The sequence below is a fragment of the Meleagris gallopavo genome, chromosome 8, assembly GCF_000146605.3.
Source record: "Meleagris gallopavo isolate NT-WF06-2002-E0010 breed Aviagen turkey brand Nicholas breeding stock chromosome 8, Turkey_5.1, whole genome shotgun sequence".
Taxonomy (NCBI): Eukaryota; Metazoa; Chordata; class Aves; order Galliformes; family Phasianidae; genus Meleagris; species Meleagris gallopavo.
The window spans coordinates 19462947-19485105 of record NC_015018.2 but is presented as its reverse complement, the minus strand read 5'-3'; the positions used below and the strand labels follow the sequence as shown (position 1 = coordinate 19485105).

The 22159-nt window shown below is 39.2% G+C and overlaps 2 protein-coding genes across 3 annotated transcripts in view; one reads left to right on the top strand and one right to left on the bottom strand.

Annotated features, from left to right (window-relative positions):
- Positions 1 to 5410, top strand: part of PLCE1 (phospholipase C epsilon 1) — a 125658-nt gene extending 120248 nt beyond the window's left edge. For both annotated transcript variants that reach the window (XM_031554450.1, XM_031554449.1), the window contains 2 exons: positions 235 to 447; positions 1346 to 5410. In XM_031554450.1, the coding sequence (XP_031410310.1) occupies positions 235 to 414 (180 nt within the window). In that variant the 3' untranslated portion in view covers positions 415 to 447; positions 1346 to 5410. The remainder of the gene's footprint in view (positions 1 to 234; positions 448 to 1345) is intronic.
- A 940-nt stretch (positions 5411 to 6350) lies between these two features.
- NOC3L (NOC3 like DNA replication regulator) overlaps positions 6351 to 22159 on the bottom strand; it is a 17215-nt gene continuing 1406 nt past the window's right edge. The window contains exons 2-22 of the mRNA XM_010714713.2: positions 22031 to 22138; positions 20176 to 20383; positions 19650 to 19776; positions 18039 to 18196; positions 17875 to 17931; positions 17102 to 17232; positions 16314 to 16475; positions 15372 to 15465; positions 14989 to 15164; positions 14661 to 14789; positions 14062 to 14193; positions 13750 to 13830; positions 12827 to 12927; positions 12313 to 12385; positions 12178 to 12241; positions 12009 to 12080; positions 11437 to 11618; positions 11080 to 11208; positions 10357 to 10454; positions 8541 to 8625; positions 6351 to 6858 (exon numbers count right to left, since the gene is read on the bottom strand). Of these exons, the coding sequence (XP_010713015.1) occupies positions 6727 to 6858; positions 8541 to 8625; positions 10357 to 10454; positions 11080 to 11208; positions 11437 to 11618; positions 12009 to 12080; positions 12178 to 12241; positions 12313 to 12385; positions 12827 to 12927; positions 13750 to 13830; positions 14062 to 14193; positions 14661 to 14789; positions 14989 to 15164; positions 15372 to 15465; positions 16314 to 16475; positions 17102 to 17232; positions 17875 to 17931; positions 18039 to 18196; positions 19650 to 19776; positions 20176 to 20383; positions 22031 to 22138 (2499 nt within the window). The 3' untranslated portion in view covers positions 6351 to 6726. The remainder of the gene's footprint in view (positions 6859 to 8540; positions 8626 to 10356; positions 10455 to 11079; positions 11209 to 11436; positions 11619 to 12008; positions 12081 to 12177; positions 12242 to 12312; positions 12386 to 12826; positions 12928 to 13749; positions 13831 to 14061; positions 14194 to 14660; positions 14790 to 14988; positions 15165 to 15371; positions 15466 to 16313; positions 16476 to 17101; positions 17233 to 17874; positions 17932 to 18038; positions 18197 to 19649; positions 19777 to 20175; positions 20384 to 22030; positions 22139 to 22159) is intronic.

The following is a 22159-nucleotide window of genomic DNA, read 5'->3' as shown; positions in this document are numbered from 1 at the left end:
TCAATTTTATCAAAGTTTATCCCAAATACGGTATACATAATCTTTGAAAATACGTAATTTTCAGCCAGTTCAGTCTCAACAACCATAAGAATGCAGTTATTTTGAAAGCATAGCTTCACTGAGTTTTAGAGGGGACACGTGCTTAGAAAAATGTTGGATGTTTTCATTTTAAATTCTGTATTTTACAGCTAAACAGCCTGTTAAACCATTTCTATGATCTGTTCTGTTTTACAGGCAGCACGAGATGACAAAAGAAAAGGCATTTCCTTTACCAGTGAGCTCAAAAAGCTGACCAAGTCAAGTAAGCAGTACCGGGGCTTCACTTCACCACCCCTGCAAGTCCTGCCTGACAGCCCACAAAATAAGGATGACAGGCCCACGTGCAGCTTGACTTTTAGCGACGTTATGGAATAGTCACCACCAGTGCTTCCAGTACAGTCTGTGCAGGTATGAGGTACCGTGGCTCAGCATTAGAATCAATGTCATACATAAGTTACAGAGTATCTGTTCACCGCTAGTCTTGGTTAAACCATGGTAAGGGACTGACAGATCCATAAAAGCCTTAAACGTAGTTGTGCATAGCCACAGAAGGATCAGTGAGATCTCCAGTTATTTATTAGGGTGTTACTGCAATGAATCAGAATGGTGTGGAGTTTCACTCACCTTTTTTTTACCCATTTATGAAACAAAAGCGGAATGCTGCATATTGGTAGATTTTATAGTCTGCATGCTAACTGGGTAATTGCTCCATTGTCACTGTCCTGTTATAGCCTTCTGTTGTGGGCCTGAGTAAATAAGGCACCCAGTAGAGCTTTTGTTACTAGACGTTACAATGCATGCATGTAATAAAATCATTAGGATTGATGATCTCCTTTTTAGCAAAAACAAGTTTATAGAGGCACTGTCACTCTCTGCGGAATTTTTGCCAGAAATGTTTAAACATTTTTACTGTCCTTTCTGTAGCTCTTCAATTTCTCCTTGCTTGATTTAAAATAACAACTGAAATGCACCAGCGTACCGTTTATATAAAGGACAGTCCATCTAACTGCCCACTCATTTACACTACGCAGACATTTGCACAGTGCTACTACAGCACTGAGCTGTCATCTGAGAAGGCTCACTGTAAACGAAGAATAAATCTTTTCAGTGTTGGTAATCCCATTTCACATACAGTGAAATTAAGGAGATTGCAATTCCTTTTCACTTACTACACTATTAAAGCATTATTTGACACGGAGTATCACACCATTGCTAAAGCACTGTACTAACAAGCAGAATTCAAACAATATCATCATTTGCAAAATATTTCAGATCTGAACAAACACATGGCATGTCTTCTTTCTAGGCGACAAAGGCAACACTAAATCACCAACAGAATTCAAGTGCAACAAAGTAGATTGTGGAAAAATCCCAGTCACATTCCCTCCTCTCCAGCATTTGTTCTTTCATTTATTCTGCAAACTGGAATTTACAACACTGAACCCTTCTCCAGTGCCCTTGAAGGAATCTGCTGAGGTCTGAACTGGTCGGCAGTTGTTTGGTATGTGCTTTCAATGCTTAACCAGGCAGTGCTGCTGGATTAACATCCAGAATCTGGGAACGCTAGATGGGATAGCAGATTGGAGAGCTGCCTGTCAGCTCCCCACTATCTTCACTTCTGCAAAGTCTTGACAGGCAGATGAAGAATTTTTCTTGGACTGTATGTTGTAAACAAACATTACCACCCCGTCTCCTTTTTAAACAAAAGATTTTAGCTAATTGCCTTAAGGGAAACCAAAGGCAGAGAACTAGAGTGTTCTTTTATGTGTATTATATTAAAATAATGCACTTTTACATAAAGATTCCTGTTGAACACTGTGTTTAGTGACTGTAAAGAGATTTAAATATACTGTAACTTCCTTGGCTTATCAATTTAACTCTTGTGAGTATACACAAATTGCTCAAGTTATTTATGGTTTATCTGCTTTAACAAAATATTGTACAGTAGTTAAATACGCCTAACTGGTAGTGATACTTTGACAAAGAACAACATTATCATCTTATAAAGTCTAGTTTTCCAGGCTTGTGTTTAAAGAAAGAATATTTATTATCATGTCCCAAAGTATGTGTCATTGTGTAATATATTTATCATATACTACTTTTTAGAAACTGCAGAATTTTCACCTCCCTCTGGATTTAGAGGAAAAAAATGTTTGAACTTTCCTGCTTGTTTCTTTTTAGCACTAGAAGTCCGATACCCCAAACTGACCAAACACAAACAGAGTACTGAAAAACATAATTAACACTTCAGAATTGTATGAAAATGCCCACAGTTGTTTTTTTTTTTTTACTTACTTTTTAAACCCAGAGAGCATAAACACTCTTAACTACAACGCTTGACACTTCGTTTACATAGAAACACTGTTTAAAGTCTGATGTTTGCTGAATTCATCTTTTGATATTTAAGATATTACGGTTTTTACTCCATGAGGGTTATTAATGTTTTTAATTAGTTAATTAATCTATATATACCAACTTACAAGGGAACAAACAAAACAATTGCTGAAACCACCCATACCTTCCATTTCCCATACAAAGTGTACCTGTGGTGAGTAAGTAAGTGGCCCTGCACACATTTGGGCTCCCTGGAGCACTCCCTGAACCACGCAGAGTTAGCTGTCAGACTCAAGTGAGAATCCATACTATAGGGATTGATTCTTGTGGTCACAGCCTGCATGCTGACTTTAGCACTTAGGCACAAACTGCTGCTCCTAAGAGAGTCTGCATCAGGCAAAGAATAGAATAGCACTGCAGCTACAACAAGGATGTGCACTTTTGGAAGTGTAAGGATGAGAGGAAAGGATGGTCCACTATCTGCACCCTTCCTCCCTCAGTAATTACAGAATAAACCAAAAGAAAGCCAACTCATGCTCTGATGTATAAATAAGCAGGTAGAAGCTACATTTTCCCACCAGTTTCTTTTACAATGCACTACTGAGAATTCCTGTCAGACGCTAACAAGGCAAAACGTGCCCCCTTGAGGTCATTTCCAGCTGTCAGGAAAAATAACCACAGACCTGGTCACATATCCCCTCGCTGAGGCTGTGCACCTCCCAGTGCTTATCTTTAGGACTGAGACAGAAAAACAGTTTTCTAAGCATAATTAATTTGATATGGAATATTTTGGAATTACTGGGAAATGCATCAACCCACAATTCAACTAATGCAACAGGTTCTTAAATGCTAGAATTTTTCTGTTATTTTAACACAGTGGCAGTTTCATATCACCAACTTTTTTTCTTCCAGTGCTTTGGGGTATTTTTAGAAATCAGAATTATTTTCCTGTAGAGTTTATCCTTAACTATTTGATTCTTTAAAAAAAAATACTCAGCAGTACTGAAAATAGAATTCTTAATATCACTCTTAGCACCATGCTTGCTCCAACATACAAAACCCTTACACGCATTTCATCAGCCAGAAATAATTTTCTTTCACATAGATGTAAATTAAAAAAAAGAAATAAATCTTGTGAAATTCAGGGGCAACAGCAGCAGTGTCACAAGGTGTAATGCAGCTCCACCACTGGCCCGAAGTCCAATGGAACTTAGGAATAGCAGTTAAGTAATTTTCTTGCTAATACAATAACTGTCCAGTTGTTGGAAAAGTTGATTAAGTTGATTTAAGTATCTTCCTTATCAGTCAAGGTCTAAAACTGCTTTTTCTGCTGTTTGTCACAGTAAAACAGAACAGGAAAATATTTATCTAGAATTTTGTCAGGCTAATTATAATGTTCCAGTACTTTCATTAATGCACAAATATCACAGCCTCAAGTCACAGAAAGGTTCTGGCTGGTGCCAAGTGTCAGAGTGAGCATTTTTTTGCCATTGAAACGCAGTTCCTGTTTGGTGCAGATGGAAATCAAGAGACTTCCCTTCCACTTGTGTTCATTCCAAATATCTCACTAATGAAAATCTGCCACCACTTAAAGCATTAAAGAGGTTTGGATTTTTGTTAAGTTTCAAGAAATCTCAGTTAAATACATTTCATGTGAAAAAAAAGTTTTAATTCCACCAGGAAAATTTATTCTAATTATCCACAGATCATTTTTTTTCTGCAGGAATACTTGCCCACACATTCCTCTGATAAAAAAGCTTTGTCCCTTTCTGTGCTTTTGACTGGGTATGGACTTCAATTAGGAAAATACATTCATTTTCACATAGTTACAAACTATTTACAGGAAACAGCTTCCAGGATAAAGTCTGAAAGAAAGGAATGTAAATAAGCAACACCTTCCAGAAAAAAGCACTCTGAGTGGTAGCAGGCCCCATTCTGATGAGTTTACAGGTAAAACCCTCATGCTCAGTTGCCTCTTGGCCATATGGGAGTATTGTATTCAATTTTTTTTAAAAAGCATTGTACTTTTATACCAATATCTTTTTGTGAATCTTTTTTTTATGATTTTACTCACAAAGCATGTGCTGTTTGCAGTGCTGTGACTAGATGGGACAACACTCAGGCTGCCAGGGATTCCAGGCTTGCTCCAGTACTGCTCAGTTTTCAGGAACTGGGGCACACCGGGGGGAATTCCTATGGGCTCAAGGGTTTCCTGTTTATATCTTACACATCCAACTTAAACGAAGAAGCAAAATACTGTACAATTTTTATATAGTATAGTTACAATTTTTAAATCCTAATCACCTATTTTTATTGATACTAAAGAGTTTTACTAGATGAAGGATCTCAATAGCCATCTTTTCAAAGTGGTCTGCTTCCAGAAATCATATGCTTCTAGGAATTAATTAAAGACTTCAACTAGTAATCTATGGGAATGTGTTCCTGAAATATTCAGGAAATAGTTGTCTGTAAAAAAAAAAAAGCACTTGCTGGTAGCTTTCCAGTTCAGTGAAAGGCTGAGTCTGCAGCTTCTGAAACAGAACTCTCTCCCTTCTGCTCTCGCTCTCTGAATGCTGCTAAGCTTCAGCTAACGTTTGTTTTTTAATCACTGGCTCTTGGTAGACCACTACAAAACTCAGTTTACTTTTGGGGTATCCCACTAACTGTAACAATGGTGGACTTTTTTCACTATGTCATAAATATTTTGTAACTGCAATAGTGATAGGCATTTGACAGGGTTAGCAAATTAAAAACAAAAATAAATAACAATGAATAGATTTTGCTCCAATACCTGCACAGAGTATTTCAGAAAGACTTACTTGTTAGCTGCACACTCACCTTCCTCTGCCTCCTAACGCATGTCACAGCATTCTGACAGTGCGGAGTCACTACGTGCCAGTCATTACATTGTTTGGAAACTATGTAAAATGAACAGTTGTAAAAGCAACAATTCTAAAAGGCTATTTCCTCTTTGCTGACTTGAAGAATAAACTTGTCTTTGTATATGTTGTAAAAAATAAATGGTTTAAGATGTTGACTCTTTCCTTTTGCCTTCCTGAACTGACAAAGGCTGATGGCACCCTTAGATTGGAATTTAAGTCACATGCACATTTGCAGTCACTTAACAAGTCCTGAAAAGCTATAGGAAAGGCAACCAGAGCAGCCAGAAACACACACATTACCAGCAGTACTATGTAGACAGTTTTGTATTCCCAATACAGGACTATTTATTTTCTAATCCATTAGTAGATAGATACCCATTGCAAAACTGTGAATTTACCTTTAACTACATAGAATTTGGTCCAACAGTCTAATCAACACTAAAAGCACATATTAAAATAAAAATAAATTATTATAGAAGGATCTAGGAACCATAAAATAAAGGACAAAATGCCCCACAGAAAAAGAAACTTTTTATAATTATTGTAAGGAGGTTGGTGACTAGACCAAAAGCTTTGCAAAACTTACCATATCACATACTAAATACTACAAAATATATTGGCTGCCAGCCTCGTCAGCCCATCACACTGCCCTATGGAACAGAGTTCTGAATAAAGCAATTATCATCCTTAAGTTCTCCAATATATTTTACCTACTGTTTGTAAGGCCAATATGCAGCTGAAATTGGATTCTGAAACAACCAGGCAATAGCTGATATTTGGAGAATGGGGAGAAAAATCAAGATTTAAAATTCTTACCTTGAATTTGTCCTGTATTCTTCACAGTGATGGCTTATTGAAGACATTGTAGAGCTGTCAACTATGAGGATAGTTCAGAAATTGAACTCAGTGATCTTAATTTGCTAATAAATACCATGTCTTATTCTAAGAGAACAAATGCACAGCAAAAGCAAAAATTATCTCAAAGCATGCATGATAAACAGTTTGGAGACATCAGAAGAAAAATTTAAAAATATGGAAAGTAATACGTATTCCAAAGCTGGAGGTATCCTGAACATCAAAGACCTCAATACCGTATTAGTATTTCCAAAATATTTATTCATATATCAACATAACAGTGTTTCCTCAGAAACACATATATGTATATTCTATTACAAAAAATTAGAAGTTATATAAACAAAAATACTATAATGCACTGTTTCAGACAATTTTAAAATGACCTTGGTTTGTATCTTTTTACATTACTGATTTGACTGTACATTGCAAACCCCAAGCCCTGAGAACACTGGCTAGATGGCATTGTACCTGTGTGAAAAGCTTCTGTTCTGTTTATTGAGTGCTTCTATATTCAAACAAAAGCCTACTTGCATTCCTTTAAAGATGAGTGGAAACTTCTTCCAACTAATCTTTGTCCATAAGTAAGAAGCCATCTGAACACGACTGATAAATTCATTTAGGACAAGTATGATCCTTTTAAGTGTTTAGCAAAATCCAAGGTTTTGTGACTAACAGTCTTGCTCGTGTGTTGTTGAAGCTGTTCAGTTAGCTCCTGATTTAGAAATGAATCCACATGTGAGAATGTGTCCTGAAAATAACAGAATATTAGTTGTATTAATAAACAAGTCCAGTATCTTTAATTAGCAGTCCTGTTTCTCTCCCATGCCCCTGGCCATCTCCTTGACCTGACCCACAGAACTGTCAGCTCACTGAGATCCAACTGCCAGTAAGTTTCACTTGGAAGTCATGTCCAGCATGCCTTAGATGATCATAATTTTGGCAATGATTTTTTTTGCTTTTAACTATCCTTTAGAAGAATACCAATTATACGTAGCCACAGCTTCCAGTTCTGAAGGAACATACACACTGATTCCTGTTCAACACACCTTAAAAAAATAAACTAAGCATCTCAGATTCAAGGGCTAGCAAAGGCAATAATGCAAGCAGTGGAGATTGTGAATCTGAGGAAGGAATGCCCTGATCCTGTCTTGAGAGATTCCTTCTGGTTGGAGCCACGTGTGGGAATCTCCACTCCTCCCTAGTGATGAAGGAAGGTCAGTTGAGGAAGGTCATCTGCATGATCTGCAGCTGTGTTAAAGTTTTTACATTCACGTAGCCAAGTACCTCATGCACTCAAAGACAACTGAGATCCTCTCTTTAGTGGAGCACAGGAAAAAAAAAATTCCAATTCAGAGCTTCTGTCAGCACCTCTCTCTGTTGACAGACCATGGCAGCATAACACACAAACTTGCAGGATGCACAGAGTAAAATGTAGGTGCTGCCAAAGATTGTTAAATGAGTCAAACAGCCAAAGAGTAAGCAACACTGAAGCTAATTTCCCAAGTATTGCCATTATAACCACCGAAGACAGCTTGTTCTCCTATTTCCTTCCTCCTTTGTTCCTGCCTCCTTTACGCATTCCCTTATTTAAGCACTATCTACAATCTCTCTCCTATCTGCTGTTCCCAGCCTCGATCTGTCTGTTAATGTCCCAGCAGGACAGAAACATCAGGCAGTTATTATCTAAGGACAGACTAGCTAAGTAGAAGCTTACTAGCTAAGTACTAGCTAAGCTTTTCAGAAGCTGCTTCTCAAAAATAGAAGAAAAAAATTGCTTAGGGCTTTAACTGACGTTACTGAGTTAAAAAGTGGAGGTGCTGCCAAGGTTAGTAAAGTTTTCATTAGGAAGAAAGAATTAGTTACCACTATTTAAAGGATGCAGCACTGACTGAACAATTAATGGAGGTTGGCATCTGGAACACATCTAGTGCTCAAGAGCTAGAAAGTGTTCACTCCTTTCTCCTCTTCATACAAAAAGCTCTTTGTTCAAATTTACACTTCAAAAGCCATAAACTGTCACTTACTGGGATCAGTGTCCTACATACTGAACCAAAGGCTCTGGGAATCGGGCTGTCCTGCCAACTACCAACACACTGGGAAAGACAGCTGGCTTTTTATTACTGCTTTTTAAACAAACGTTAGTTTATAATTACAGAAATGGATAAGAAATCTGCACTGAACAACTGCAAAGAGCAAAAGTTAAGTAAAACAAATATCACATCCATCTTGCTGTGTTAACTGATGCTATGGGAGAGAAAATATTCATACAGCATTTCTTCCTTCTGTTACAAGTCAGTGCTACCTTACGCCAGTTAAAAAATATTTAACTGAGAAAGTACACAAAGCAGAAAGCCAAACTGAGTGTGCTAGTATCTGCACATAGCAAATAAAGCTTACATTGGTACATCCCGTGGTCAAAAAAGGAATTACCTTTCGTCTGGGTGTTACTGATGGAACGGGAGGATTGAAGGTCATTCCTTTCATATTGTACGCCTCAAAAAGTTCTGTAGCAGGCCTATGGCAAAACCACAGTTTTTGCAGTAAAAGAGAAGAGCCATTAGATACCCTTCAAAATAATATACTGCCAAAGCAAGAGCAGCTTATCTCCCAACACCATTCATACCCACGCAACATGTCCTTGGTGAACTCTTCAGAGTAATGAACATCAACTAGAAAAGACTGTACTTGTGAAATAGGGCTAGTAAAAGCCAGTGATATGTGTCTAAATACTCAACTAGAGAAGAAGAAATGAGAGACAAAAAACCTGTTCTGTTGGTCTGCCAGAGTTCCAAGCAGTCACTGCCTGACCTGCATTATTACTCCAGCATTAAAAAAAAAGGTCTAAAGTAAGTAGATAAAAGTTATCTAGCCAAGGCAATCTAGCTAAATTCCAGCAGGATTCCAAAGTTCCTTACTGCAGGGTGTTAATGAAAAAAAACTAAGAAGCCACTGGAGAATGAGTAAGACCATCACCTGAAAAAGAGTGGTTAAAACACAGCAAACAGTAGACAGGTGTGTCTGATCAGTTTTTGCAATGTTTGAAAGAAAGTACAAGTTTCCAAAAGGTCTGCACCAGGCTCCATGGATTTCAACCCACTCGATGTGGAGAAGATGGTGAATACCAAGTGATCTGTGCTACAAGTGAAATGTTTGCTGAGAACTGCAGGCAGACTGTAGAACATAGCCAGTAAAATAGCAAATGAAATTTAGCATAGAAAAAAAGAACTAGAGAAAAACAATCCAAGCTTCACACAACAAACAAACATGTTCTGAGCACTATCCCTAAATAACAAGATCTCCTTAGTAGGTGTACTGTCATGGGACTGTGACCTCAATGCTCTGTACAGTTGAAAAGAGATAGAAAAAGAATAGAAAGCACTGTTACATCAGTGTGTAATTCACTGATCATCCACATCTCCAATACTGCATCTTCTCCAGTCTCCTCATCTTGAAATACTTTGCGTTCAGGAGCAGGAAACAAAGATGACAAAACACACACAATAGCTCCTGTCTGGGCCAGGTCCCATCAGCCAAGAGAAGAGATAGCAGGCAGAGGGACAAAATTAAGGACATCTACAAAGTCACATAGAAACACAGAAAGTGCCTGTTGGAACAGACTATTCACTTCATCTCCCAGAGCAAGAACCAAGGACCATTAAATGATGCATGCTGGTAGCAGGTTCAGAACAAAAGGTGGCTCCTAACTAATAAGCTGTAGACTTGCAGAACCATGTATCAAGCCATACAGTGTTTTCAAAATTTATACTTTGGTTCAAGAGACCTGGAACACTTTAGAAAAGTAAGAACGAAAAAAAAACAAGTCAGAGGCTAGGAGGTAGCTCTGGCCTTGTAATTATATATATATAATAATAATTATAAATAAAAATATATATATATTTTTGCTCTTCCTGGTGCACTTGTTTCCAGCCACTGCTGAAGACAGGATAGTGAATTAGACACATCCTTAGTGTAAACCAGGATGGATGTTCTTGTATTTTGATATATTCTGCAGCTTACACTGCAGCTTGGTTTCCAGTTTCCAGTGGAGAGCTACAGTTCAATGATCATAATCCACAGTCAGAAAAAAGCAGCAAAATTTCTGTACCAGCAGAAGAACAAAGAAAGTGAGTTCTGAACAAAAGAACCTTTTAATGTTATGGGTAATTATTTTTCCTTTAATATAGTATAAACAACTGCTATTTTGCTAGTGTACTACTGTTAAAAATAGATCCCTTGTATAGCTCACCTTCTGCTCAAATCAAGTGAAAGAGCTCCTGATCCTTCAGCTGGAGCTCCAACAGCAAGGTGAGCTGCAAATTTCTGCACTGTTGGATGATAATGTCTCTGAAAGAAAGAAAGGAAAACAGCAAGTGAGTGAGGGATAATGGTAATGTATTTACCCATGGATTCTCCCATTTATTTTGGCTCCAGTAAGACGTAAGGATCTGCTTCTAATTTAGATGGAAAAAGTGAGCATTACCAAAATCAGTTTCTAAGGTTAAGTGAATGAGAGCACCTAGTCATACATTTATTCACTCGGAGCTGTTATGCTGAGAGCAAAATTCTTTGCAGTTAACCTAACTCCTTCCCCCAGAAGACAAGAAAAAGGGCAGAGGAAATCCTCTGCAAGCCCCAAAACATAAACACTGCCTGGAATGACAGACTGAGGTGTAAGTTGCTCCCTGGAGAAGGATAGACCATCCAGGATCCTAACAGATTATAAGAGCTTCAAAAGGAGTCTTATTAGGCAGCCTGCAGTAAGACTCAGCATGGAACTATCATAAATGGTGTGTATCACCCTCTTTAGAGCTTGATGCTCCCTACAACACTGTGCTGTTGTTTCTCTGCATAGGGAACAGGCTCAGCTCATGTGGGTCACATTTGACCGATAAGCCTGAAAAACTCCACTCTGTATTTGGTAGTAGTTACTTACTGCTCACCTTCCTAAATTATTCAGATACTCACTAACCTGCAGCAAATGCAGCTCCCATAGAGCTGTGTTCTGGGCATTGCAGTGCTCTGGTTCATCTAGTTCTGGGAGATACACTCCACTGCCTTGAGATTCGTTGTCTAGTAAGAGATCCATCTTTGGGAATGTCTGCAACACAAAAAAAAAGGCTGAGCTGCTTATACTATATGTCCAATTATAGCACAGTTAACTTAACTCCAGGAATCAATTCATAATATTCTATGTCAAATGCATTTAAGGATATTTACTCTGTCTTTTTGCTTAAAATGCTTCAAAATATTTTGCATAAAATCAATCTGTCAAAAAACTCAACAAGCTTTAACCAGTAAGCTACAAAATCCAACAAGTAAAACTTACTTGCATTAATATCCTGTTTGTTGCCAAGATCCCAATGCTGGAGTGTGGAAGAACATGAAGAGCAAGAGTGGAAAGCCTCTTCATGAAAGCAAGAGCTCGCTGCTGGGAAACTTGCTTTCTCCGCTTGGCAAGCATAACATCCAGGCACTGGAGCACAATTCCTATGTCATCATTGGTACCACCTCAAAAGCAAAGTTTCATACAAAGAGAAATTAATCATGACCAGGAACATAAAACTAAATATTCTGCTACTGACTGTGCACTGGAACCTAAGAAATAGCGTGAAAACCCAAAAGGTTCAAACACGGCCCTAATGTGTCCCAGGCGTAGCCATTCACCCCTTTTTGTTAAAGACAGTCCAACTTTGAACAGAAAAAACACACTGTCGCTTCTGTTTCTTCTGTAAGAAAATATTCCATCAAAAATTCTAAAAATTACCAGTATGTGTTTTAACTCTACTTTAAAAATTGTTAAAAATAATTAGTTTGCTAACATTGTATTAAGGCTGTGATACCAAACAAGCAGAATAAACATTATCTAATGAAACACTGAAAATAAGAACCTAGACTTACCTGCATGTAGGCTGAACAGTGTCTTGTAAAGATGTGTGTAAAATTTCATTGGATCAATATTAAGAACATCACCTATAAAGGAGTAAGTATATTTATTTGAGATTATGTTAATAAAATGATACTACACTTCAGGTGATTGTTGTTGTTTTTTTTTTTAAAGATTTCTTACCTTGTCCAGAGAGTATTTGAAAAGCACTGAGAATGCAGTGAAGACTCTCCCGATAGCTTAAGTCCTATAAATACAAAACTGATTGAGTACCTAGAAATTAATCTTAAGAAAATTCTACAACTAAGCTCTACTTACATCAGAAGCAATGAGAGAATGGAGAACAATCAACAGGTCATCAAAGAATTCCACATTTATGAGGTGGGCAAACCTTGAATCAAAGAGAGAAGCTATAAACATCCCCTGCAAATTTAGCTCAAGGAATTCTGACTTAGTGAAACCCAGACCTTAAAATTGTGCTAAATCAAATGTTCAGCATCTCTTATTTTCGCACATGTGGAGAATTCAGCCCCCCAGCTGATAGTTCTCAGCTTCCCTATAGCACTAGAAACTTGCTCAGGTCCTTAAGGAAGCAATCAGACAAAATAACACAATCACATCACACCTGATGGGTATGCATCAAACTGATGCTGTTGTGGTAATTTCACAATACATTAAAACATTTGTAGAAGTACCCAAGTACCTCAGCATAGGAATAAAATAATTTAAACATATTTGTCAGTCTTCTCCCCTTGCCTACAGGAGTCACACAGCCTTTCAGCAGTTTATGCCTGTTCTGATACACACAAAAGAAGGTAAATCATGTTCTTACTTTGCAAGACCTTCCAGCACAGCCGGCAAAAGTGGAGACTTCTGAGCTCTCTTCAAGATTCTAAAGTATGTTAAGAACACAATATTCAAGGTCTCTGTGTGCTGACGGGAAGAAAACAAAGTGAAATATGTAAGCATGGAAAGCAGACATTTCTTGTTCACTTAGAACTCCATTAAAAATGTGCCTAGTACTAGTACAGTAATATTACTATGTTGTACCATAGCATTAAATTACATTAATACATTTTTAAGTGCCAACATCAGTGAACGCATACTGGAACTGGGCAGCAAAATCTACTGGTGAGGTACAAGACATGGCGGGGTCTTCAGAAAAGAGTGGAGCACAACATTTTCCTTGCCTCCCTCCAAAGAGATTAAGGCAGAAGAAAAAGCCTCACTGCTAGCCCAGCAGCCACACTTCTCTGTCCAAGCTTGTTGTCCAAATCAGTCCTGGCACTGTCATTTCTGCTCTTCTTATGCTGAAAAAGCTCAAGTCCTGCTTCTCCTGCCCCCTTATTCTATCCCTTTAACTGTCCTAGCTGAACAGTCTCTCCTCCCCTCAGTTCAAGCTACCACACTACTCCCTTGCTTAAAAGCCACTCTGAAATTGGGAAAAGCCATTACCTTGTGCTGCCTGCAATAGGAACAGGGTACCAAGAGGACATTCATCAATGCATTCAAATACTTTTCTGAGCACACAACAGAAGGAAATAACAATAGCTAAGCTGGCTTTCCTGGATACGTTGAGAGGGCTCTTCTTTATAAAACTAAGACCTCTGGCACAGGCAAGATGTCTGTCTGCTGCTTACAGTTTCTAGTGGTATGAAATGCTGACAGTTTGAGTTAGCAGGGAGACTCTTGGTTACAAAATGATTAGGAGTTGCTACTTTACAAAAATGGGAAAATAATTTCTAAATTACTTACCAACTTCAGTTTTTTTTCTTTACTTTCTGAAGCTTCTGCTTCCAAGAGTTCTCTTTCTAGCTTCTCTTCTGCTTTCTTCCACTGAAAACATACAATTGATTTTAAGTAAACAAACATTCCAGCAGAGTAAACGTTCCCAACCAGCCTGGGTACCAGATCCCAAAGATACCTAGTGAACAAATCTTCCAAATTCATGCTTGGTGAGTTGCTTAAGTCATCCTGTGATGCTACAGGGCAGCCAGCATAGGTGTATTCCTTCTTAATAGAAACAATTGAGTATGTTATCAACACCCAAAAGGCACAAGTCATTACCTTTCTTTGCATTCTTGAAAGATGCTTTCTTTTCTCTTTGAAAGTCATGAACTTTTTCTTTGGTGCAATGTCTTCAGAATCTTTTTTTAATTCCACTTCCTTAATTCTTAAGTGAAGAAAAACTTTTAACACCTATGGGAAAATAAATATAATAAAATGAAAGGTGACCAACAAAAGAGGAAAGGAGAGGCTAAGAAATCCTGAATTCCATACTATGGGTGAGCTTTGTTGCTCACAGATTCTTATGTTCACTCTCCTCATGTTCCTTCTCATCTGTATCATTCATCTCTGCTCACAGTTCCTTCCTCAGCAATGTTAATTTTTATCCATCTCTCCATTTGCCTCTCTCACTTCAAGTCTTCTTGCCTGACATAACCCATGTCTCTGTTGAGATCTGCTCTTCTGCTCCCAGTTTCTTTCCCCTTCCTTTATCTCTCCTTCTAACTTGCTGGCCCAGTCCACCTCTAATCTTCCCGTGTGATCTGACAGCGATGAAACACTGCTTGTCTACAGCCAGCAGTTGCACTAACTTCAGCATTCAAATTTTTTTTAAACTATCAAAAAATGAAAATTGTGAAGTATAACAGAAAGACTCTTACCTCAGGTCGGACGTTGTAATTTCTACCCTTTACAAGGCCAGAAACGACCTTAACTACACCAAGTGAAGCAAAGCCCAACTTGTCTTGCTTAAAGAGCTTCTTAACTGCTTCACAGCACAGTTCAGAAATCTGAAAGGTGAATTCAAATAAGTTTTTCCGTGACAACAGCTAATTGACATTACTGACAGTATTTACTAATCAGAAAGCAGTCACAGCTTGTAAAATAGGGAAAAGATAAGGCCACAAGATGTGGATACTGAAATAAAGCTCAGAAATAAATTATTTTTCATGCAAACCGAAAACTCTTCTGAATAAGAAAATCACTTACCTTTTTTGACGTATCATTCATGAGAGGAACAATGAGAACAATGATGTTATTGTGGAAGTTGAAGTGGGGTAGGGCCACAAGCAGCTCACACAGGCACTTCACTGCAATCTCTGCTAGGCCTTTATATGCCTTTAATGAGACGACATTGCTTTTCTTCAACTTCCTCTGCTTCCAATCTGCACAAAATAATATTATTAGTAATTACTTCCAAAATGCACAGGAGCTTCTACACAGTTACAATTTTAGTTGTTGCATAAATTCTTCTACAATTATATGAAATACTAATTACATAAAAGACAGGTATGGTTAGCACTCAATCAGCAGAGATAAACTGTGATCTTGAAAACAATTTTGCATTTACTATAAAAAACCGTTCATGGTACCTTTAATTGTTTGTTCCAGATTTTCCAAGTAAAATTTATACTGACTCACAAGGCCTTCTTCAAATTCTCTCAGTTTCTGAGTTTCTTTTTTAACCTGTGTACATCACACAAGTAAAATATTATTTGGAGACCAAAATTAGGCAGTGGTACAAAAAACCCCCAAAATTAAAACATGTATGAGATACCTAAGAAAGTTTTTCCTTTTAGACACGCATAACTAGAAATGTGTTAACAATAAAATATTTCTGCTTATTTCTAGACATGCTCTTGTGGTCTAAGCACACCTCCCAACTAGGCCTATTTCATTTCTAGGGACTAACGTGAAATTTGGATCCAGCTGTTATTGTAGAGCCATGACTCTATTAAAAGCACCTACAAAACTACTTACAAACAACCACCAGAATCACGGAACAGCTTGGGTTGGAAGGGATCCCCTAGTTCCATCCCCCCTGCCATGGGCTGGTTGCCAACCACTAAGTCAGACATCAGATCAGGTTGACCCCTGAACACCTCCAGGGATACAGTGAAACAAAAAGAAACTATTCTGAAAATTCAGCACTTCACAGTAATTTGTGCCAAAGAGGTGACAATGGTGTTTAATTTGCTTTCTTTCCATTTCCCTCAGTGTGACAAAAACCACTGTCTTATTCCAAGGTTTATGATGAAAGTCACCCACTCAGGTTTGGTATACTATTTAGTATACTATTACTTTCCACCATAACCATCAGCATGACACCTGCTTACTGAAGGAATCATGCAAGAATTAAGGTTCAAATCAAACACCTCTGCACCAAAATTGTCACAGTTTCACAACATGCCTAAGTGCTCGTGTATTTGCTGCTCTTTGTTTTAAACCAGAAATTCATGTTAAAGCAACAGTATTTGGCATGATCTAAAAAATCTGACTGACTCAGAAAACTATAGAGAAATGTGATATTTTACCTTGGTTGCCTTTTCTGCTTCAGTCAGAGGCCGAATTTTGTATGAAGGAACAATATCTTTGAATACTTCCATCAGAGAAACCATGACCAACTTTCGAACAATCACAGCAACGTTAGGGTCCTGTTCCATCAGCATGGCACGCAACTCCTTTAACTTTTTAATCTGATTCAGAAAAGAGACTGATGAAGTCAGCTGAAGATCACCCTCTAAACCAATTTCCAATATACAATTCTGCAAGTTTGTCACAAGACATGTTCCTCATTTCTAAACATTGAGGGGGAAAAAAAAAGCAATTAACTTGCTTTACTTAGCATTGTACAAGGAACCAAGAAATGCTGGATAACCCATCAAAATTTTATCTTGGGAATGTTAAAACTACCAATGCCATTTTAAAATTACCTAGAATTATAGCAAATTACCAGCACATACTGAAGCACTGAGAACTTCTATACACAACCCTGAAAGCAGAGCTGAAATAGGGGTTACGATTAAGGAACAAGGTAGTTTGGACGCAACTTTATTCCTGCAGTTATTCAGAGGGCCAAGTTACTCCTGAATAGAGCCAATACAGTCACCTGGACCTTTACGTGATTCAAATCCTTTGTATCAACCTATAGCAGCAGTTTCACTCCTTGCAATCCTCGGAGAGTGATGCAAAACTGTACCTGCCCTTGTTTTAGTGATGTGTTCTTCTGCTTTTGCTATTACTTGGTCATTTCAGATCTTTATTTACTGACTTGCTGCACAACATAGGCACACACACATGCATTTAAATAAATGCTACCTACATTGTTTTCTGGGTCAGAGAGAATGGCAGATGCTAAGGCAGCAATGTGCATCTTCCTTTCTTGCAGCTTTATTTTCCTTTCAGCAGCCATTTCCTCAGGAGTGAGAACAGGTGGGGGTTCTTCATTAAAGTCTATCACAGAGTATGAGAGTTAATGAGAAGAGTCACTGGGAAAGCCACTAACAAATACCATACAGTAAACCACAGTTCTAGACACTGTATTTCAAACGACTGATGATCCCACTCAACAATACAACATGCAGTTCCACAGTAAAAGCAGCTTTATGAACCAACCTACTAGAGCTGGTATTAATTAAGAGTTTGATTCCTCCTCCACTTTAGAATCTTATGTTTGCAAAAGTAAATGAACTAAAATCTTTTCGAATCTTCAGATATTTTTCCCCAAGCACAGTGATAACATATAAATTCAACATATGACCCCAGCTGTGCCAAGAAATTGAGGAGCCCTACAATTTGCAGCAAGTTTTTCACCAATCACTTTTTCTTTCAAAAATACAGTTGATATATTTGCATTTTCTATGTCTTAAAGAGGGAACAATTCTGAAGCCAGCTGTGGAAATCTGTTCCCAAAGGTCCTAGAATCCTAATACATAAGAAAGTAAACTCTAACTCACTGTTACACTTTTTGGGTAACATGGTAACACACACCCTAAAAAAAAAAAATGATAAACATCCTTACAGAGCAGCAATGGACTCCTCAGATCCATCAGCGATTTGGAAAAAGAGAAATAAATAAACATGATGCTTTATTACCTTCTGCTACCTCCATTTCTTCCGTATCTTCTTCTTCATCCTCAGCAACATCAGGAACTGCAAAAACAGTCTAGGGTCAAACTTGTAATAAACACTGAGAAATTCTGAAAGAACAAGTTATATACATTTTGGATACTATTCTGATTGCAAAATCTGTGCCTTACCTGGCTTCTCCATGGTTTGGGGAATAATGCCACCTTTGTCTTTGATGGGGAGTAGATGGATGAGCTCTTTCTCTGGTTCAGTGTTCACACGTCTTGGTATCTTCTCATATTTTTCAATCACGCTCTCACGTTTTCGTTTCTTGATGTGAACAGGTTCACTGATAAAACACAAGGCAAACAAAATCAGTTAGCCATCTAATTAGACATGAACCATGTATGACAGTATACTAGCTGGATTAGGTGTTCACACTTAGAAAAACAAGAGACAGGTGATCATATGCAGTGGAATGCTGAAGTGTATTCACTGTGATAGCACCAGTGACCACTCACTGAGACAATGCAGAACTATACAGGATTTTTGAATTCATGACAATATAGAGCTTCCCATCTCTTTTTTAGAGGAAATTAAAATGTGATATGTACAAAGACAAAATAAGACTTACTTAGCCTAGGAGGTCAGCCAATTTGTTTGGTGAATAGTGAAACATTGGTATGAGTCTAAACATATGCATGCAACATTTACCAAAAAAAAGTTAAAAGTTGTACTCTCCTGTAGTACAGGCATAACTACAAGGTACGATATTTCTTCATCTTATTCATAAACTAAAAGCCAGGGATGATGAATCATGTTTTGAAGGGAGCAGCACAGTCTTTTTTTAATAGAAATACTGCTTTTGGCTTTGTAAGTGACAGAACTTCAACCACAGATCTGTAATGGACTCCGAAAGCCATGTGTTCAAAGACTAATAGGCTTCAGCAAGGAAGACCACTGGTAGAGTCATATTATGTACCACACAGCCACCCTACAAACATTGCAAGATCAGCACCAGACTGCTCAGTGACCCTGTGTAGATCAAACCTTTCCTCTGCGCTCAAATCCTACTTAACACGCAGCAGACTTCAACAGCTGTAACTGGCTGCTGAGCATGAAGAAAATACAGCTGTTATTCACAAGTCTGAGTCATCTGGGACATCTGGAAACCAGAGTGCTAGCTGCTTTTATTCATGAAGCAGTAACATCCTCAGGAGCCCTTCAAAGTAAGACAACAATGAACAAATCACATGAAGTTTGTAAGGTAAACATCCTTTGGAAGCATAATTTTTGTCCTAAAATCTTAACAAATTTGGAAAAGATACATAAGATATAGAGAGATGAAAAACAGAAACTACTGGGATCTTAGCACAGCCTCTCTCTCACATAGACCAGACTGCTCTCTTCTTTTACCACTACATGTGCAGCTGCCCTGGCAAACTGAAAACTTCACCCTGAGCAGATCTGCCATGAAGGACTATACCAGCATGCAAGCAGCATTGGGATCCTTGTGTACAGGTTGTCATTTTATTTATTTTGAGGAATGCTACTCATCTCACAGTCATGGACCTCACAGGAGTGAACAATGCAGAAACAGTATCATGAAGGGCAGCAGAGCCCATGAATGATCTGATATACATAGCTACATTAATACTGAATGTATCAACAGACTAAGGAAACACTAAACTGGAACTGCAAAGAAACACCAGACTGAAAGTGACCTTCTGATAAATGTATTACATTACGCATAAGCCGAACAAAGCTAAAATACTACAAAAAGTAGACATCACAAAACTCACTTAGAAGAAATATCCCTGGTTAGAAATGATGCTTTTCGAGCCAAATCTTCCATTAACTTCAAGTCATCTTCATCCATCATGTCCAATGGAAGCGCTTCATCTTCCTCTTCTTCCTCCCGTTTTTCAGCTATTGCAGAGATAACGTGCACAAATTAAGATACTGTACATACACTCATACTTACAAACCTAACGCTGTCTACACCTGAGACACCTTACTTCAACTTTGTTCTCATCAACTTTCAAGCACATGTTTACAATAATCCAAAGAATGACCCCTTTATTGTGAGTCTATAACAATTAGAGCAAGCACGTCTACCAGCTCTGCCTGTCAGATCCTGTAGCCAGAATTGTTGCATTTTCCATTTTTCATAACTTCCCTTTCTTTCTTCTAAAAAATACAGTACTTATCTGTGCACAGTAAATGAAATGTTGTTTTCTTGAAACAACATTTTATAATGTAAAACAGCAGAATATTAGTAACAGTCGTATCTTTTCTATGACAAAACAGCATTGAGCAAGCACTTACCAACGTGTTTCTTCTTGTAATCCTCCAGTGGAAAAGGTTTTTTACAGACAGCATCTCTGACAGCCTGCCTTAGTTTCTTTTGTTCTTTCCGATACTTCTTAGCAGCACTCTGCTGTTTGTACTGTTTATTCTTTAATTTGTTGTCAAGTTTTATTTTACTAGTTCTCAGTAACTTGCGAAAGCTTGGGACGCGCTTTGTGTTTTTTCTCTGGGAAACAAATAGAAAATTCCACGTAACTGACATGTTCAAACCCTTCATTAAATCTATTTTTGTTGGCTGCCATCTCATTCAGTTTGTACTTCTATCAGTTCTGAACAACTTATTAAATTGCAGAATCACAGAATTGCTCAGGTTGGAAAAGACCTTAAAGATCACTGAGTCCAACCACAACCTAACCATACTACCCTAATTCTAACAACCCTCCGCTAAATCATGTCCCTGAGCACCACATCCAAACGGTTTTTAAACACATTCAGGGATGGTGATTCAACCACCTCCCTGAGGAGCCTATTCCAGTGCTTAACAACCCTTTTTGTAAATAAGTGTTTCCTGATATCCAACCTAAACTCACCTTAGTGAAACTTGAGGCCATTTTGCCTCGTCCTGTCACCTGTCACCAGTGAGAAGAGACCAAACCTGCTCTTGCTGCAATCACCTTCCAGGCATTTGAAGGTCTCCCCTCAGCCTCCTTTTCTCTAGACTGAATAGCCCCAGTTCCTTCAGTCTCTCCTCGTAGGGCATATTCTCCAAGCCTTTCACAAACCTTGCCCTTCTCTGGACCTGCTCCAGCACCTCCACATCCTTTCTGTATTGAGGTGCCCAAAACTGAACACAGTACTTAAGATGAGGCCTCACCAGTGCTGAGTTCAGGGGCAGGATTACTTCCCTAGCCCTGCTCACCACACTCACCACACTATTCTTGATACAAGCCAGGATTCCATTGGCCTTCTTGGCCACCTGGGCTCACATGCAGTTGGTTGTCCACCAGTACCGTCAGGCAGCTTTCTAGCCACTCCTCCCCAAGCCGGTAGGGTTGCCTGGGGTTGTTGTGACTAATGTGCAGGACCCGACACTTGGGTTAATCTTGTTCACCTGAAGGTACCAGAAGAATCATAAAATAGCTTGGGATGGAAGGGACCTCAGAAGGATGATAGAGCTCCAACCCTCTCCCACAGGCTGGTGCCTCCCACCAGATGAGGGTTCAGAGCTCCATCTAACCCAGCCCTGAGTGCCTCCAGATATGAGGCACGCACAGCTCTGGGCAGCAGTGCCAGGGCCTCATCTCCCTCTGAGTACAGAATTTCCCCCTAACACCTAACCTAAATCTCCCCTCCTTTAGTCCAAGGCCACCCCCCTGGGGACTACAGGCCACATAAAAAGTCGCACCCCCTCCTGTTTACATGTTCCCTTCAAGTACAGGAAGCCCACAACGAGGTCTCCCCAGAGCCCTTCTTCTCCAAGCCAAACAAAGCATCAGCGTGCTTCAATCTCACTCCAAAGCATTCAATCGATAAGAAGAGAAACGTGAAGAACATTTTACAGAAACCGACAATCGCCAAACCCCTACACCCACCTGCTTTTAGCCACAGAAAGCAGCCTCATAGCCCCAGCACGGCACACAGCCCGCCCGGGCACACTCCCTTGGCCCGCCTCATTTCCACGCTCTGCCCCAGCACGGCTGCAGACGGAGGTTCTGCTCCGAGGCGGCGGCCCGGGCGCGCGTGCCTGAGGCAGCACGAAGCTGGGCAGGCCGACAGGTGCCACGGGAAATCACGCGCGCCCATCAGTGCGGGCCCTACGCCAAAAGGCCACATTGCCGCGGGGATGGGATGGGAAGAAAGGCAGAAAAATCACCTCAGAGCCGCGCGTGGCTCCCACAGCGCAGCCATAGCTGAGCGAGCGGCCGCGCCGCCTGCTCCAGTCGCGCTGCCGTACCGCAGCCCTACAACGCTTCGCCGCTTCCTACAGCACGCGACACACCCC